This window comes from Prionailurus viverrinus, chromosome A2 (genome assembly GCF_022837055.1).
Source record: "Prionailurus viverrinus isolate Anna chromosome A2, UM_Priviv_1.0, whole genome shotgun sequence".
Lineage (NCBI taxonomy): Eukaryota > Metazoa > Chordata > Mammalia > Carnivora > Felidae > Prionailurus > Prionailurus viverrinus.
This window is the reverse complement of record NC_062562.1, coordinates 7495709-7513757: the sequence shown is the minus strand read 5'-3', so window position 1 is coordinate 7513757 and position 18049 is coordinate 7495709. Positions and strand designations below refer to the sequence as shown.

General features: G+C 54.1%; 1 protein-coding gene across 1 annotated transcript; it reads right to left on the bottom strand.

Moving 5' to 3' along the window:
- Positions 1-2488: 2488 nt before the first annotated feature.
- Positions 2489-13426, bottom strand: TSPAN16 (tetraspanin 16). Its single transcript, XM_047826791.1, is given in 7 exon segments — positions 2489-2590; positions 4433-4487; positions 4489-4538; positions 6415-6520; positions 8944-9170; positions 10727-10805; positions 13365-13426. Coding segments are annotated over 7 exon segments (681 nt in total).
- Between the last annotated feature and the right edge of the window lie 4623 nt (positions 13427-18049).

Below are 18049 nucleotides of genomic sequence, written 5' to 3'. Positions count from 1 at the left end.
GCGGGGTTTGACAAAGAGCTGAAGGCCCCTCATGGTCAGGCTGGAGCGACTTTGCTCGGTTTACACAATCAGTCTTAGAAGCAGAAAGTGGAGGCCTTTCATCATGAGCGTTGGTCGTTTTCCCCTTGTTTCCCACCTATCTTCACTCTCTTCCGCTCTGCCCTGGGTCGTGCAAACTACATTTCCCAGAACCTCCCGCCCTTCCACTTCCTGTTAGCTTTGGCCAATAGGAAACACCTTCAGGAGATGGGCGAGGCTGGAGGAAAAGTTGGAGTATTTCTTCCCCACTCCCTCCTTTCTTCTGCCCATCCTGAGCCCTCCAAGACTGCAGCCGTAGGTCGGATGGCCCCTCTTCTGCTACCCCTTCAGACTTAGAAGTAAAAAGCTCCCCATGTTGCTAGCCTCTCGGTGCCTCATCCCTCGTTTTGTTTTTTTTTTAATTTTTTTTTTTCAACTTTATTTTTGGGACAGAGAGAGACAGAGCATGAACGGGGGAGGGGCAGAGAGAGAGGGAGACACAGAACCGGAAACAGGCTCCAGGCTCTGAGCCATCAGCCCAGAGCCCGACGCGGGGCTCGAACTCACGCGAGATCACTCGAGATCTCGCGAGATCGTGAACTCACGGACCGCGAGATCGTGACCTGGCTGAAGTCGGCCGCTTCACCGACTGCGCCACCCAGGCGCCCCTCATCCCTCGTTTTCTTAACCCTGCCCGCACCTCAGCAAGGAAGCCCCTGAAAACTCCTTTTTTTCTTTTTTAAATGTTTATTTTTGAGAGACAGAGAAATGGAGCATGAGTTGGGGAGGAGCAGAGAAAGAGGGAGACAGAGGATCCGAAGCGGGCTCTGTGCTGACAGCCGAGAGCCTGATGCGGGGCTTGAACTCATGAACAGTGAGATCATGACCTGAACCGAAGTTGGTCTCTTCACTGACTGAGCCACCCAGGTGCCCCGCCCTTGAAAATTTCTTAAAAGGACCACCTCGGGGCTCGATTCTGTTCCCTGCTGGGATCCTGAGTATCGTGACCTCTTTGGGGGAAGAGGGTGTGGTATCGTTTGTAAACATAGATGCAATATAAGTTTGTACAATGAAAAAAATGCCTATTTAAAAAATACAGATCAGGGGTTCTCGGGCTCAAGCCCCCACGTCGGGCTCTGCACTGACAGCCCAGAGCCTGGAGCCTGCTCCGGATTCTGTGTCTCCCTCACTCTCTCTCTGCCCCTCCCCCACTCACGCCGTCTGTCTGTCTGTCTCTGTCTCTCTCTCCCCACTTTCTTGTTTCTTTGCATGCCTCGTTTCTTTTAAGCTTTTATTGTTTATTTTTCAAAGGATTTTCTTCCTTTTTAAAGTTTATTTATTTTGAGAGAGTGTGTGTATGTACACGCGAGCAGGGGAGGAGCAGAGAGAGAGGGAGAGCACCTCAAAGAAGAAGATGACGGAGAAGTCATCCCCTTTCCACCACTGCCTCCCTGGGACCCTTCCCTTGGGCAGGACCTCCCTGGCGTTGGTGACAGTCACTTCCCAGAATCAGTTCATGGCTTGCAGTTGGGTAGGACATGGTGCGAAGCCTCGGCTGGCCTCCCCATCAGGAGCGACTCAACAATGGGCCAGCGCAAACTTACAAATGAGAGGGAGGCTGGGGTCCTGACCTCGGTCATAGAGCCAACGAGCGGAAGCCCCGGTGTGTGGGCGGAACAGCCACCTGCAGGCGAGGGGACAGTCACAGAGAAGCTCCACTCTCTAGGCCCCTGGCAGTTCTTGCTTCCGGAAGCCTGAGCTGCCTTGACCTTGCTCTTGGCCGGCCCCCTTCACTTAATAGGCATTTATTGAGTGCCTGCTGGGAGCCAAGCACTGGGAGCCCAGCAATGTACGAAACAAGCCGTAACCCCTGCCTCGGCCGAGCCAACATTTGAGTGGCGAACACAGGTGAAAAACACAGCGATAACACTGTCAAGGTGCCGATTCGCTGTTCGGAACCTTTCTGTGCCTCGGTCTCCTCATCTGTAAAATGGGACCAAAGCAGTCCCCACCTCAAGGTATGTGATGGGGACTGAACTCACAAACTGAGTGCCTGGTCCTGTGGCCGCTGTCACCATCCTACAGTGATCTCTGTTCCTCGTTATCGCTGTATTTCAGCCCCTCTGTAAGGCAGGCAGTGTAGCCCCGAACCCAGCTTCCAACCCAGCTCTGCCAAGGCCACGTGACCTTGAGCCGTCCCTTCCCCCAAGCCTCGGTTGCCCCGTCTGTGAAACGGGCGTGGTAACCTTGACCTCCCCCCCCCCCCAAGGCTGTGGGGTCAGAATGAGCTGAACACCCAGCTCCAGTTACGTTCTTCCTCCCTTGACCTTTTTTGCTGGGCTTCCTGCAAATAGGCAATTTTTATAAAAGTCACCAGCCCTGGGCAGGGGTGTGTGTGTTGGGGGGGCGGTGAGGAGGTCTATCTAGGTGCCGTCCAACAAAATCTTGAGTGACCCCCTGGTGGATGGTGTCACCCTTGTGGGCTGCAGCCCCTGGGGTCCGAGGGACCAGCAGTCATTTCAAAGGAAGACCCAGAAAAGCCTGTGTAGTTCCTTGCCCCACAGCACTTTAGCTGCAGAGAGGAGGATAGGCACTTGAAGGTGCCCTTTCAACTCTGGAAATAATGAACACAATAGAAAGCATGGTCACCATGGCTACGGTCTAGAGTCGGCAACATAGGCCTATGCCGGGGGCTCTCGTGCTAAATGCCTCCCTCCCTCTAGGCGTTCAAGGCTCAGAACCCTCCCTGGGTGTTCATCTTTTTTTTTTTTTTTTTTTTTTTTTGAGAGCGAGAGGGTGCAAGTGAGCGAGGACCAGAGAGAGAGAGAGAAGCGGGGTACGAGCTCACCCAGTGTGGGACTCCAACTCGTGAACCGTGCGATCCTGGCCTGAGCCAAAGTCAAGATGCGGAATGACTGAGTCACCCAGGCGCCCTCGGTGCCTAGTACTGGGCGGTAAAAGCTGAACTCCTCACCATGGCCCGCGAGCCCCTGCGCGACCTGCCCAGTCACCCCCAGGCCCTCATCTCCCTCCACTCTCCCTCTTACTCACTCAGCGCCAGCCACGCTGGTCCCCTCACGGTTCCTCAAATGCACTTAGCCACCTCCAGCCCCGGGGCCTTTATACAGGCTGTTCCCTCTTTCTGGAACGCTATGCCCTCAAATACCTGCTCGGGTCTCTCACTCACTTTTCATTCAGCTCTCTATTCAAACGTCCCGCCCGGGGAAGGCCTGCCCTGCACCCTCTTTCCAAGTTAGCCACAGCCCCTGTATCAGCCAGGCGGGGTCAGGTGATGCTGCGTAACAGATGGCCCCTCAATCTCCACAGTTCACTTCCCACGCATGCTACATGCCCCTCACGGCTTGGCAGGGGGGCTCTGCTTTATCAGAATGACTCAGGAACTCAGGCTGGGGAAGCAGCCACCGTCCAGATGTCCTACGGTCGTGGCAGGAGGAAAGAGAGCTCTCGGGGGGGGGGGGGGGGGGGGACCTGCACTGGCAATTAAATAATTTGGCCCAGAAGCGACCCACAAGACTTCCGGCCACGGCTCATTGGCCGGAACGCATGGCAGGACCCCCGCAAAGGGGCCAGGACAGGGCATCCCACTGTGTGATGACAATGGATGACACACAGCACCTTTGACTACCAGACCCTTACTCTCTCTGCCCTTTCCCTGCCTTGTTCTTCTTCACAGCACGTATCACCTCGGACACCCACGCTCACTTACTGATTTCTCGTCGGTGTCCCCACTTAAGCGCCAGGAACACCGGGCAAGGATTTTGCTCTGTGCCCTGCTGTGTCCCCAGAGCCCTGAACAGTGCCCAGCACGCAGTAGGTGCTCAATAAATATCAGGGCAAGGGCCGTACGAATGTATGAGAGACGTTCTCTCCCGTCTCGAGCCTCGGGAGCCAAAACTGGGATGCGGCAGGCCGCCTACCCACGGTGGGGCCCCCTCCCAAGCCTGAACGTGGCCCCACAGCAGTTTCCGGGCCCAAGCCCCGGATGTGACACACTTCTAGAGACAGGGAATGCTCTCTCCTTCCAAACCCTTCCTGGCTTCAGGGACGCTGCTAACCCACCCGCCCCAAGAGCTTAGACACCACAGGCCAGCCGGTCCGGTTCCTTAAACACCAAGACGCTGAGCGTCTGACTTCGGCTCAGGTCCCGATCTCCCGGTTCGTGAGTTCGAGCCCCGCGTCCGGCTCTGTGCTGGCAGCTCGGAGCCTGGAGCCTGCCTCGGATTCTGGGTCTCCCTCTCTCTCCGCCCCCCCCCCCCCCGCTTGCGCTCTGTCTCTCAAAAAAATGAATAAACATTAAAAAAAATTTTTTTTTTAATTTTTCTAACGGTTGAGACGGGTAACTTCATGTGGCGTGTCTTTTGCCACAATAACACACACAAGGTGTGAGCCTCACCGTCCCCGTGACCAAGTTCCATTCCGCGGAACAGTCGTCCTGCTCACTGTAATTACAGATTCTTCCTCAGGGTCGCGAAGACGTGCTCCAAGGCCACTTCTTGAACCTCAGAGACGAGACAGGGAAGTGACGGACACACGGCAGCGCAAGGTACCCCGCTCGGTGAGGTTTCTCGGGGACAGAGCGGCGAGGCGGGGGTGTCCCTTCTGCCCCCTTCTGTCCCCTTCACAGCCCATGCCCTGCCTAAGCTCTGGGTCTGCACTGAAGGAGGATAAATCCTGGCTGCCATCCCCCCCCCCCCCCCCCCGCCCCGAGAAGAGCGTGGGTCTTGAGCTCGTGCATCTGGTTGTACCCATCACAAACCTGAATCGTCTGCTCTTCTGAATCGCCCACAGGCCTGCTACACCCCCGATTTGGCTGTAACTCCATTAAAGCCTCCGCGATCATCTTTAGCCGCGGAATCGGTCTCCGCACAAAAGGGGCGAATGTAATTTTCTATTTTTTTTTTTTTTTAAATAAGGGTCTAAATAAAACAGGCTTTTTGGACGAGGTGGAGCAGTCACGTGGCACAATATCCACCAAGCACAGAAGGCGACGCGGCGAAAAAGTCTCCCTCCCACCTTTTTCTCCCAGCCAACAAGTGCCTCCCACCCGGCCGCGGGTGACTGTTACTGTTTCCTGTGTCCCAAAAGAGGTATTCAATGTGTGTCAAAGCAAAGCATATTCTCATCATTCCTCTCCCTGCTTTGTAACTATTCTCACTGGTCGGCATCTGGTTGTTCTTTTTATTATTTTTTAAACTTTTTTTTTTTTTTAATGTTTCTTTGTTTTGGAGAGACAGAGAGGGGAGGGGCACAGAGAGCAGGAGACACAGAATCCGAAGCGGGCTCCGAGCAGACAGCGGAGAGCCTGACGCAGGGCTCGAACTCACGAACCGTGACATCCTGACCTGAGCTGAAGTCAGCTGCTTAACCGACCCAGCCACCCAGTCGCCCTAGGCATCTGGCTGCTCTTAACAAGAGTAGAAATTGCTCTCGGTGCCCTGCTCACATCCCCGTGGCATTTGTCATTTCTGCGCACGCGGCCAGGAACCCAGGGCTGGCTCTCTGTGGCCTCTCAGCCCACAGGTGCCCTGGGGGCGGCCCTCAGGCAATCCTGATGGGAGGTACGTCAACATTGTCCCCTGTGGGGGCACACATTCGATGAGCCCGGCAGCCCTGCAGCGTCACCCTTTAAGGGCTGCGTCCCCTTCCCTGCCTCACTTCCCCTGTCCCCTACAGGTGCTTCTTGGGACCACCTCTCTAATAAACCATGAACCTGCAGAACCTCATCTCAGGGTCTGCCTCTGGAGGGGTTGATGCAATGGAGGAGAGCGTCTTGTCCCGGAGAAGGCACCACCTCGTGCATGGGGAGCCTCCTACTTCCTTCTTTCCCCCTGCATTGGACTTCCTTGTATGCGTTATTATAAATTAGCCACCCTCCTCCCGAGGCTTACGAGGCCCGTGGCAGTCTTTTGCACGCCCTGAGCTATATGTCGTTCTGCACCTGAGCAAGCAAATCCTTGGATAATTCCTAGAGATGGGACAGTTGGGTCAAAGCATCCATGCCTCATCATCTTGACGGATTCTGCTAAATAGCCCTCTGTTTCTAACACGTTTCAAAACCCCAACAAATTTTACCGCTTTTCCCATTACCTTTTTTTAAAATTTATTTTTTGTCTTATTTTCTTCCTCCATTCCATTCTGATACCTTACCACCAAATGCAGGAGAGAAGCAGAGATGGTGAAATTAACTCGGCCAGTCTCTTGAGGGCTTTGAGGGGACAGCGGAGGTTTCTGGCTCCTCACCCCATTTGTGGAGACCTGGTATCCCGTCCCAGGGACCCGTGGGCCAGGTATCACTGAGTGGGGGAGGGAGGGGCAGTGCCTCTACTGATCCGATTGATTTGTAATGTGCCGTGGGAGAGGCAACATTGTACTTACAATGGGGAAGAAGGCGAGGACCACTGTGATTTCAGCGATGAGAATGATAACCACGAACGGGAAACATTGGAAGACACGGAGGGAAGGGAGGGAGGGGGCTGGGAGCCTGTGCAACCTTGTCCCTGCAAGGGAGGGACCTGTCCCTCTTCCCCTCATTCCCAGGCCACATAGCCTCTTCAGTTTGAAAGAACTCAGCCTGGGTGGGGTGTGGGGGTTATTTCCTCTGTGTGTCATTTTCCTGCATTTGGCCAGGATGTTGACACCGAGGTTTTCTTGGGAGCCACTAGCTGGACCTCCATTTCATGCCCAGAACTTTCTGGGCATCAGGAAGACCTATGAGGGACCTCCAGGTCAATAAAGGCTGTGTGCCCATGGAGGAAGCAGGAGGGAGGGTTGGAAGGACAGAACAGAGGCAAGAGGAGGGGAGGAGAAACGGGCTGAAAACCTTTGCAAATGGGGGAAGAGGTAAAGGGGACTGTAGGGAAGACACGGGGGGACAGGTTAGTGGCTACGGGGGGGGGGGGGGGACTTAGGTCTGCTGGCTTATGTTTCAGACAAAATTCACCAGCCCAGGGGAAAACAATGCGAAAGGCAGCAAACAGAGGAGATGTCTCCAAGTTACCCCTCAAGGAGAAACTGCTGCTCAGCCCGGGCCTCAGTTTCCCCATTTGTACAATGTGGGGGTTGGACCAGCTCCAGGGGCGTCAGTGGGTTCTGCAGAGCTTCTGGGGGTCAGACGGGGGCAAAGAAAGGTCAGCTCCTGGCCCCCCTTTCATCTATTCCCATCTTTGCCTATTATGATCATGATTTTTAAAATCTGTTTGCACATCCAGGCTTGGAGTTGCCAGACCGGCCCGTGGCTGGCCTTATCTAGCTAGGAAAGGCAGGAAGGCACAGCAGCGGGTACACATCCAGGGACCCACAAGGACAAACACGGATGCAGGGCTTAGCAGTTGTGGAACCCTAGACTAGCGGCTCATGGGACAGATAGCGAGGATTAATGTTATTACCATGTCCCCGCCTCTCGGTGACCGAGGTGGCCAGAGTACCGATATCCAGGCGTCTGTATGTCCTTGATAGGTTCCATTTTCAGAACCTACCCCTAATCTGCCCGCTTCTCCCCCCCTCCGCAGCCTCATGCCTCCCAGCCCCCACTGTCTCCCACCTGGACCAGCACAGTCCCTCCAGAGCGGTCTCCCCACACCGTTCCCCCAAGGGCCACCAGAGGGCGCCCGTGAGTCCCTGAGTCAGGGCTCCTACCTCTTCTCAGAATCCTCTGTGGCTCCCCACACCATCAAAATGATTTTGCTTTTCTTTTCTTTTCTTTTTTTAATTTAATTTTTCTGTTTTCTTTTTTTAAGAAGACAGAGACAGCGGGGGAGAGAACCGAGGGAGAGAGAGAGAGAATCCTAAGCAGGCCCCGTGCTCAGCGCACAGCCCAACACTGGGCTCTATTCCACGACTTTGGGATCACGGCCTGAACCGAAAGCAAGAGTCCAATGCTCAACCGACTGAGCCACCCAGGCGCCCCCTTGAGTTTGCTTTTTTTGAGTTCTCAGAGGCTTTGGAGGGACAGGTACTAAGGGTAAGGTCAATCGGATTTGCTGATGGGTTGGACGTGGCGTGTGAGAGAGAGCACTCGGATTCCTCCAAGTTAACCTATAAATAAACTAGCAAATAGCGTCTGCATCAGATTGAAAAGGAAATGAAATATTTCAGGCACGGGACCTGTCCAATAAATAACTATTTGCTGAAGGGAGTAACTGAGGAATCAAGATGATAGAGCTTCAGGGAGGAGGGGAGTGGGGGCGGGGTGCTTTTAATCGTGGAGGTGGTTTACGCTCTGGGAGATGACCGTATTGAGGGTCTCCCTGAAACCCCCCACCCTGAAATAACCAGAGTTTTGCAGCAACACAGTGGAGGAAGGAAAACAAACAAACAAAAAATGCTGGAGACAAATTTTACCTAGGGTGGGATAATCCACTCAGACACGATTCTAAGGGAAATGGGAGTGGGGAGACTGGGGGCCAGACTTTGGGGGGTTAGCCAAGGCCGGATGGGGCAAGACACATACAATCTGCAACACGCCGTCTGCACGATCGTGCTCAAAACTCTTGTACCTCGTGAACTTGGACACACATGACAGTGGCCACAGTGTTGCGTGAGTGGGAACGTACACACGGGCTGATGACACAGACCAGCGTGCCCAGAAAAGACCCAAGAAAAATGGAAATTAGCGCAGGCGGGAGAGGACTGACCCCTACCTCACACCACGCTCCGATAATAAAACTCCCAAAAGCCAAAGAGCTAAAAGTGAGAAAGCAAGATTTAAAATTATGGGAAGAAGACCCGGGAGACTGTAATTTATGGCCTTGGGTGGGAGAGGAGTCCCGACCGAGATACAACATAAAGGAAGAACACGGATGCATTCTGATGCCGTCGTATGAGACCACAAACGCTGAAGAGTAGGGGATGCCTGCTGTCAGGGGGCTGTGATGCGTGCGAGGAAGGATTCATACGGGAGGGTACTTTGGGGTCTGTGTGCAGATCCGACTTACAAACAAGAGAGTGTCTCTGCCTCCTTTGGTTGCTCCAGACCACCGGGCAAAGCCAAGCGGCCCCGTGAGGCAGCTCATTGCCGGGCACAGGGAGCCAACGTGAAGGAGGTATGCGGAGGACAGCGCGAGGACCCTCGCCAGGATAGCCCCTCTGAAGCTGCCATAGATGCCCCGGCCAGTGAGGATCACACCAGATATCTTTGGGACAGGAGTCAGACAGGGAAAAACAGTCTGTCAGTTGTATACACATGGAGCTCTCCCAGGGGAGGGGAGAAGAGCAAAGGCGGATAAAGTCAGCAAAAACATTAAAAAATGATAATACTCCCGGGTCTCGGCACCAAAAAAACAAAAACAAAAACAAAAAAAAATGATAATACCCGTGTACCCAGAGTTAGCGAGGATGTGGAGAGATCGGCTCATATATGGTTGCCAGGCAACAGACGTGTGTGTGTGTGTGTGTGTGTGTGCGCGCGCGTGTGTGCGGGAGGACCCTTCGAAGTTCATGTTTAAAATGTTAAAGGTTTGGGGGCGCCTGGGTGGCTCAGTCATTAAGCGGCCGACTTCGGCTCAGGTCATGATCTCACGGTCCATGAGTTCGAGCCCCGCGTCGGGCTCTGTGCTGACAGCTCAGAGCCTGGAGCCCGTTTCAGATTCTGTGTCTCCCTCTCTCTGCCCGTCCCCCGTTCATGCTCTGTCTCTCTCTGTCTCAAAAATAAACATTTAAAAATAAAAAATAAAAGGGGTGCCTGGGTGGCTCAGTTAAGCATCCGACTTCCGCTCAGGTCATGATCTCTCAGCTTGTGAGTTCGAGCCCCGAGTCAGGCTCTGTGCTGACGGCCCAGAGCCTGGAGCCTGCTTCGGATTCTGTGTCTCCTTCTCTCTCTGCCCCTCCCCCACTTGTGCTCTGTCTCTCTCTGTCTCTCAAACATAAATAAATGTAAGAAAAAAAATTTTTTTAAATGCTTCTGTATCTTGAGAGTATGTGCTCACGAGTGGGGGAGAGGCAGAGAGAGAGGGAGAGAAAGAGGCCCAAGCAGCCCCCGGGCGGTGAGTGCAGAGCCCCCTGCGGGGCTCCATGAGGAGCTTGATCCCATGAACCGTGAGATCATGACCCAAGCTGAAATCAAGCGTTGGATGCTTAACCGACTGAGCCACCCAGGCGCCGCACGTGGAGCCTGCTTTAAAAAAGAAATGTACTTAAAAAAAAAAAAGGAAAGAAATGTACTTGTCTCATTTAATTCCCGTGAAAATGTTACATCACAGATAACAAGATGAAGAGTGGTCTTTAATACCCTTCTTTTTTTCCTGGCAGTCTTTCCTTAGTGCAATTCTGCTACCAAAACAATTGCTTCTTTAATGAGGTACATTCTGGGTCACTTTCATAGTAAGAAAAAAAAAAGCCTTTTTCGAAAAATGTAAAGGACCGGGCAAATACCCCCTCCCTTTTGCCCTTCCCAAACAACTTAATTTTCCGCAAGATTTGACTTAGAGCCGACCTCCTCCAGGGCCAACCCAGCCCCCCTCCCCCATCACACTCTTCTGTGCTTGATTTCACCAACTCTGGGTCCATGGAGCCTACACCCGTTCGCAACCTGTCCTGCTCCTCGTCCGTCTGCCCTACATCCCTCCTGCTTCCCCGGAGACCACCGATCCGGATGCCGGTGAAATTTGGATCAACTTATTTCTGTCTTTGAGGGAGACAGCTATGGAGGAAGGGCGGCAAAGCCCCAGGGTCTGGGTGGTGACATACTTACCGCCGTGAAGCCATTGAAGAAAGATAACAGTCTCTTCCAGGAAGAGTAGGGAGTGTGCATTTCAGCCGTGTCAGCCAGACTGGGGTGCTCCGGAGGTTGAAGTCAGCATCTCTCCTAAACCCCTGGGCTACGGTTTCCCCAGATGGTATAGGGCCGGGGTCGGGGGCACCCAGGCTGGTTTGCTGTGCCCCCCGCTCTCCTGGCAGCCTGATCGTCTGCCAGGGAGGGGGCCCCAGCAGTTACCTCTCCTCCTTCATAAGCTTTTATCACATCACAACTGGATGCTGGAGCAAAGGCTCCCAGGGCCAGGGAAGCAGATGCCCCGAAATGCCCCTGCGGGCTCCTCGTTCTCCACCAGGGGTGGAGAGAAGGCACGATGTGCTGCCCTGGTACCCCCTAGGTGCCACCTGGGCCCCGTAGGTATAGTGCTCAGCACTGACCACTCTTATGGTTAATAACCCCGCTATGCTGGGGGCTCCAAGTGGGTGGGGTCCTGGGCTGTCCTAGTCACGGTTGCGTTCCCAAAGCCTGGTACACAGTAGGTGCTCAAGAAACTGATGTGGAATAAATGAATGAGTGAATGAAGCTCCATGAAGCGGCATCTCGTTACAAGCCATCGGGTCCCCTAAGCCTCTGCCTACACATCAGCTCACTGAACTCATTCGTCTCACGGGGCTCAGAGGCCAAGGTAACTGCCCAAAGCCACACAGGAAGCAAGGTCAGTCGAGGCTGGGCTTTGAAGCTCCAAGAGGGACATGAACGTGGCAACCTCTGACACCCCTCCGCCCTGCCAACTCCGGCCCCACTTCCGCATTTCGGCCCAAACCTGTCCTTTCTCCCTCGGAAGGCTGCTCAGCCATAGCAGGTGAAGCAGGTTGCCTCGAGCCCTGTGCCATTGATCACTGGGCCTTTCTTGACGATGACAGACCCACAGCAGGCATTTCAGAGCAAAAATTATGCACTTGGCATTGAGGGCTCCCCCCCAACTCCTGCAGCCCTTAGCCCACGTTGTCTCCCTGCCCCCCCCCCCTCCCCCAGGTCCGTGCTACTCCACTCATGTGCCCTCTTTATCCAGCCCTGGGTTGGAGGGTGTGTGTGAGCAGGTCCTTGGAGGGCTCAGGACTTTCAGAATCTTCTGTGACCGCCCCCGCCCCTACAAAGGGCTCAGCTCAAAGGGAGAAAATACTTTACATTTAAATAACAAATGTTTGTCAAACTGTCTGCTCTTTGGAATATGTGGAACTAAAGATGTTCATGTAGGAGTCACTGCCTCCTCCCTGGACGACAGGCCACATTCACGGCTAGGAGTGTGTCCTTCCATGACTTTCTCTAAAAGGTCATTTGAAATAAGGAGCCTAAGAGCCAGGGGCTGAGGGCCCGAAAGCGGGGACGCAAAGGAGGGCGAGAAAAATGGAGATGCGAGGGAGCATGGGGAAATGCCGGGATGCGCATGAGGGCGTGAAAATGTGGGCAAAAGTGGGCAGGAAAGTGTTGGCGCAAAGGAGGAAGGGAGAGGGGTGGCGCAGAGGGCAGGAAAATGGAACACAAGGGCAGGGAGGACGGGAGGCAGAGTGGAGGCCGAAGGAGAGCATGCCGGGGGGGGGGGGGGGGGGGGGTGGCTGGAGGAAAAGTGGGACCCTAGGCCTGGCGGGTGAGGTACCTCCTCCGAAGCCCCGCCCCAGAGGCAGTCCCCCCTCCCCCCCAAGTCCCCGCCCCGCCCCGGCGTCCCTGCAAGGACCAGGCTCCGGTCTCGGCCTCTCGCGCCCCCTGGCGGTCATCAGCGGAAGCGCGGCCCTACACGGGTCCCCCACGCTAGTCTCCCAGCCGGTCGCGGTCCCCCAGAGCCACCGCTCTGTCCGCCAGTGGGAGGAAATGGCGCGTGTCCGTGACGCACCCTCCAAGCCCCCCTAACCCACACCAACTGAACTGACGCGAAGAGACAGAATTGTGCAGGCATCCGGCGAATTACAAAGGTCAGACATTTGGCAAAAACAAAAACAAAAAGGCAAAAAAGAAAAAAGAAAATCATACAGGAAATTAGTGCAATCTGTCAGTAATAGTTCAGAGGTTCTAGAAAACACTGAAAAGCTGCTCTTGAAGTGGAGCTGCAGAGCCACTAGGAAGACATTTAACTATTACTGTAGAAATAGCAGAGTTACTCCAATTTTGCTTAATCACAGAGCTTAGGGTGTGTTAAGATAGTCATAGTTCATTTCCCTCCTGCTTTGTCTCCTTTTTTTTTTTTTAATGTTTGTTTTTGAGAGAGAGAGAGAGAGAGAGAGAGAGAGAGAGAAAGAGATCGGAAGTGAGGGGCCGAGAGAGAGGGAGACAGAGGATCCAAAGCGGGCTCTGAGCTGAGAGCAGAAAGCCCCATGTGGGGCTCGAACTCACAAACCGTGAGATCACGACCTGAGCTGAGGTCAGCCACTTAATCGGCTGAGCCACCCAGGCGCCCCAACAAGGGGGCATCTTATGGCTTCCGTTGCTTTAGTAACCATCATTGGGGGGTGCAGGTAACAAATCAGAAACGACTATCCAATAAAAAAAAAGTCTGGAGTGCAGGACAGAAAGGGAAAGGGTTTCTCTTGAGGTCTTTCTCCCTGGCTTGCACATGGGCATCTTCTCCAGGCGTCTTCACATGGTCTTCCCTCCGGGAGTATCTGTCACTTCATCTTCTTCCTCGAAGGACACCGGGCCCATCGGCTCAGGACCCATCCAGAGAGACATCATTTCACCTTCAATATCCGTCCATCGCTTGTAACAAGTTGATCCCACTGATGCAAGATGCTGATAATGGGACAAGCCACTTGGCGGGGAGAGGACATAGATGGTAACCCTCTGCATTTTACATCCAATGTTTCTGCAAGCCTAAAATTAAAAAAATAGGGGCGCCTGGGTGGCGCAGTCGGTTAAGCGTCCGACTTCAGCCAGGTCACGATCTCGCGGTCCGTGAGTTCGAGCCCCGCGTCGGGCTCTGGGCTGATGGCTCAGAGCCTGGAGCCTGTTTCCGATTCTGTGTCTCCCTCTCTCTCTGCCCCTCCCCCGTTCATGCTCTGTCTCTCTCTGTCCCAAAATAAATAAACATTGAAAAAAAAATTAAAAAAATAAATAAATTCTATTAATTAAAAAGAAGAAAACTCTGGTAGTGGCATCTTTTTTTTTTTCTCCACATTTGCACTATTTAATATTTATTTTTAAAGTCTTTTTTTAAAAGAGGAAATAGACGGGCGCCTGGGTGGTTCAGTCGGTTAAGTGTCCGACTTCGGCTCAGGTCATGGATCTCACGGTTTGTGGGTTCGAGCCCTACGTTGGCCTCTGTGCTGACAGCTCAGAGCCTGGAGCCTGCTTCCGATGCTGTCTCCCTCTCTCTCTCTGACCGTCTCCTGCTCGTACTTTGTGTCTCTCTCTCAGAAATAAATAAACATTAAAAAAAAGAAAGAACATGGAAATCTCTGTATTCACTGGTGGGGGGGGGGGCAGGGTTGTTTTGAAAGAAATGAAATAATAAATCCCCAATTTACAGATGGATAAACTGAGGCATGAAAATTAAAACATCTGGCCCATGTCACAGATAGAAAGTGGTGAAAGTCAGAATTTGACCCCAGGGTTGCAGTCTTTTTTATTTTTAATTTTTTTCTTAATGTTGGTTTATTTTTGAGAACGTGAGCAGGCGTGGGGCAGAGAGAGAGGGAGACGCAGAATCCGAAACAGGCTCCAGGCTCCGAGCTGTCAGCACAGAGCCCGACGCGGGGCTGGAACCCATGAACCGCGAGATCATGACCTGAACTGAAGTCGGACCCTCCACCGACTGAGCCACCCACGCGCCCCCCAGGGTCGCAGTCGCCACATAGATGTTTTGGTGGTTTCAGGGCGCCCGTCCTGCCTTTTGCCGCTGAGGACAGACATACAGTCTTTCCTGTGTTAAAATATGGAATCCATCAGAGCCTCGGAGGTTCAATGGTGTGGAAAAACTATCCATCTCAGCAGCACTGCAGGGAGGACACAGCGGATTCCAAAGCTGTGCATTCAGAACAATCCCAACTTTTGACAAAGGCGAGCAGATACCCGTTCTGTCGAGAAAAACGACCAGAATGAAAGCCACAAGATCACCAGCGTCGGTGAGCTTTTGAACGACTTTCTTTGTTCTTATGTCGTTTTTCTCTGGAAATGTCCTCCAGTGGTCCGTAAGGAGCAGGTCTTCCTTAGGCACGCGGGGGAAAAGATGTTTTTTAAGAGAACGAAGGGAAGTTGCGATCATAAAAGGGGACCCCGGGAGGGGCTGAAGGACAGGGGTCCAGGCTGCAACGACAGGTGCTGTCTGGGAGCAGGACCTCTGCATTCTTGGACGAGTTCTCTCGCCGTCTCCGGGGACATCTCCTTGCTGCCTCTGGCGTCGACGTTGGAAACCGCGACCTCCTCTGTGACCACGGGAGTGAGAGAGAATTTGCAGAGACAAAAACCGGCCTGGCCCCAGACTCAGCCGTGATCTCAGGGGTCAGGGAAAACAGTCCCACCCAGCCCCGGAATTTCCTCCGCAGGCTGCACGCGGACTGTTTTCTGTTGTTCTCTCTTAACAGATCTGAAAGAGTTGGCGTGTCCGTTTCTTGGAGCCCCTGCATTTTGCTTGACAATCCAGAGGGACCGTGGGGGGAAGCCTCGTGTTCCAGGCCCACGCTGCTGAGATCCGAGGGCTGTCTTCTGAGTCCAAAGTCAGGCCTTCTCTGTGATCGGTGGCAACTGCCCATTCGCTAATTCATCCTACTTTTGGAACGCGAGCATCCATTGAGCGCCCGGTGTATGCCAACCGTTGTACCAAAACAAACCAGGCGCCGTCCCTGCCTTCACTAACTCAGACACTAGAGGGACCCAGGTGTGTAAACAGATGATTACAATACCGGAGCTGGCTTCTTTCTGAGAACATGGGCCAGCAGCGATCTGGCTACCTGACACGGCAGCCCGGTCCGGTATTGTGGTCCCCAGCTTGAACCCTCATTCCTTGGGCCAGGAAGTGCTCACACCTCCATGAGCCAAAGGGGACTCTGCCCCTGCGGTCGTCCCATTTGGAAGTCTGGCCTTATCTCCGCACTGCGGTCTCCTCCTCTCGGGCCTGGCTTCTGGAGTCTGCCAGGGGTAGGCTCTGAGCCTTCATCCTCGGCCCTTCTAACACCCCAGGATCGTCCAGGCATCACCTGACGCCTTCTAGGTGTTTAATGGGGCCAGATGTAGCAGCCGGCTTCTCTAGGCAAAACAAAGCCTAGTCTGGCCACTTGCCGTCACAAAAGTAGGCTGTGCTATGGTTGCACCGATATGAAGTACCTAGAAGCTTATAGAAACAGTTTGTTTATTTTTGAGAGACAGAGAGACACAGAGCATGAGCGGGGGAGGGGCAGAGAAAGAGGGAGACCCAGAATCCGAAGCAGGCTCCAGGCTCCGAGCTGTCAGCACAGAGCCCGACGCGGGGCTCAAACTCACAAACTGTGAGATCACAACCGGGGCCGAAACCAAGAGTCGGCCGCTTAACTGACTGAGCCACCCAGGCGCCGCTCAATATGTATTTTTAAAAGATAATGGTTTTTGCTTCTGAGCCGGGGGTGGGGGGGGGGTGGGAGGGGGGAAGGCGGCTGAGGTCAGCTGTTCGTCGGGGAATATATCTGAAAGATCAACGAGGGAGGAGGTTTCCCAAGGCGCCTAGAGCCTGTAGCTCAGCCCAGCCCTGAACTAGTAACCATTTCCTTTGTGGCGGTGAAGCAACGTGCCACGACCTTACTTTGTGGCCTGAAACCGCAAAGGAGGTTCCTGTGGTCCTTCCCACATCAGAAGCTTCTCCTCATGGGTTTTTGAGGCACACACTGTGCCTTCTGTAGCTCTGAGGTCTGGCTCCCACCCACCTGCAGGGGACCCTGTCCCCTCTCGGCATGGCTGGCCCTGGCCCGTTAATCCCAGTTGCCCGAGACCCTAGACCCCCACTGCCATCTTCTGGCCCCTGGGATGGTTCTGTCTTAAGGAGACCTTGTTTTCACTTAATGACGTTTTAAGTTTTTTATTTATTTTTGAGAGAGCGAGAGAGACACGGAGTATGAGTGGGGGAGGGGCAGAGAGAGAGACAGGGAGACACAGACTCTGAAGAAGGTTCCAGACTGAGCTGTCAGCACAGAGCCCGACGCGGGGCTCGAACTCGTGAACTGCAAGATCATGACCGGAGCCGAAGTCGGACGCTTCACCGACTGAGCCATCCAGGCGCCCCTTAACTTAATTACCTCTTGAAGGACCCTATCTCCAAATACAGTCCCATTCTGAGTTGCTGGGGGATACTCTTCAGTGTAGGAATTTGGGGCGACATAATTCAGTCTGTAAAAGGAAGTGAGACAGAGAAGGGAAGGCAGTCAGTAAGGGGGGGCAGGTCTAGGGTCACAGGCAACTAGGGCCTCAGTCCCGCCAGGGATCCCCAGGAGATGGCATAGGACGCGTACTTTAGTCTTCCCCTCCTGCAGGTGAGGGAGCTGGGGTTCTCGTCCACCACCCCCATCGGCTGAGGGCTATTCCCAGGGGGCGTTCATTCTCAGACATTTCTCTCCTGTTCTGTGCAGCCTCCTGAGAAAACTCTCCGACGAAGGTGTCTGGATGTTGGCCACATCTCGTGCCCAAGTTGTCCTCAAGGTCACGTCGGGTGATAAAGGACTACTTCTCTACGTCTCGCTTTCCTCATCTGTGAAATGGGACCGGTGAGAGAATGGAGCCAGCCTAGGTTCACAGCACAAGGTAGGACTGGCCTGGAGCTGCCGGGGAGGGGTGGGGGGGGGGGTAGCGGGGAGGGGTGGGGGGGTAGCAGGGAGGGGTGGGGGGGTAGCGAGGTCCACCCTGCCATCCGCTGCCGGGCTTCTAGTTTCCATGTCAAAAGTGGGTGAATCAAAATAAAACACAAGCAAAAAACACCTTCTGTACTCCCTTCGAATAAGTGCCTCAGTTTCCTGAATGCCTCTCCTCTGGGCCTCTGCTTATGCTTTTCCCACTGCCCGGAAGGCTGTTCACCTGCCTGCCTCCAGCACAGCTTTAAGCCCCAGCGTAGAGGCCCACTCCCCCCAGACACCCTCTGGCTGGGTCGAACATGGCCTCAGGGCTCCCACAGTGCCTGGGTGTCCCCACCATGGCCCTGATTCCTGGGTGGTCATCATCGGCTCACCCGCTGGTGGGCTCCAACACTCCCCAACCCCCCCCCCCCAAGCCCCCTCCCTCTGTCCCTTAGTGTCAGACCCTCCCCCCAGCCCAGCCCCAGCCCCAGCCCAACACCGCGATCTGCGATCTGGGCTCCCACACTAGAGTTCT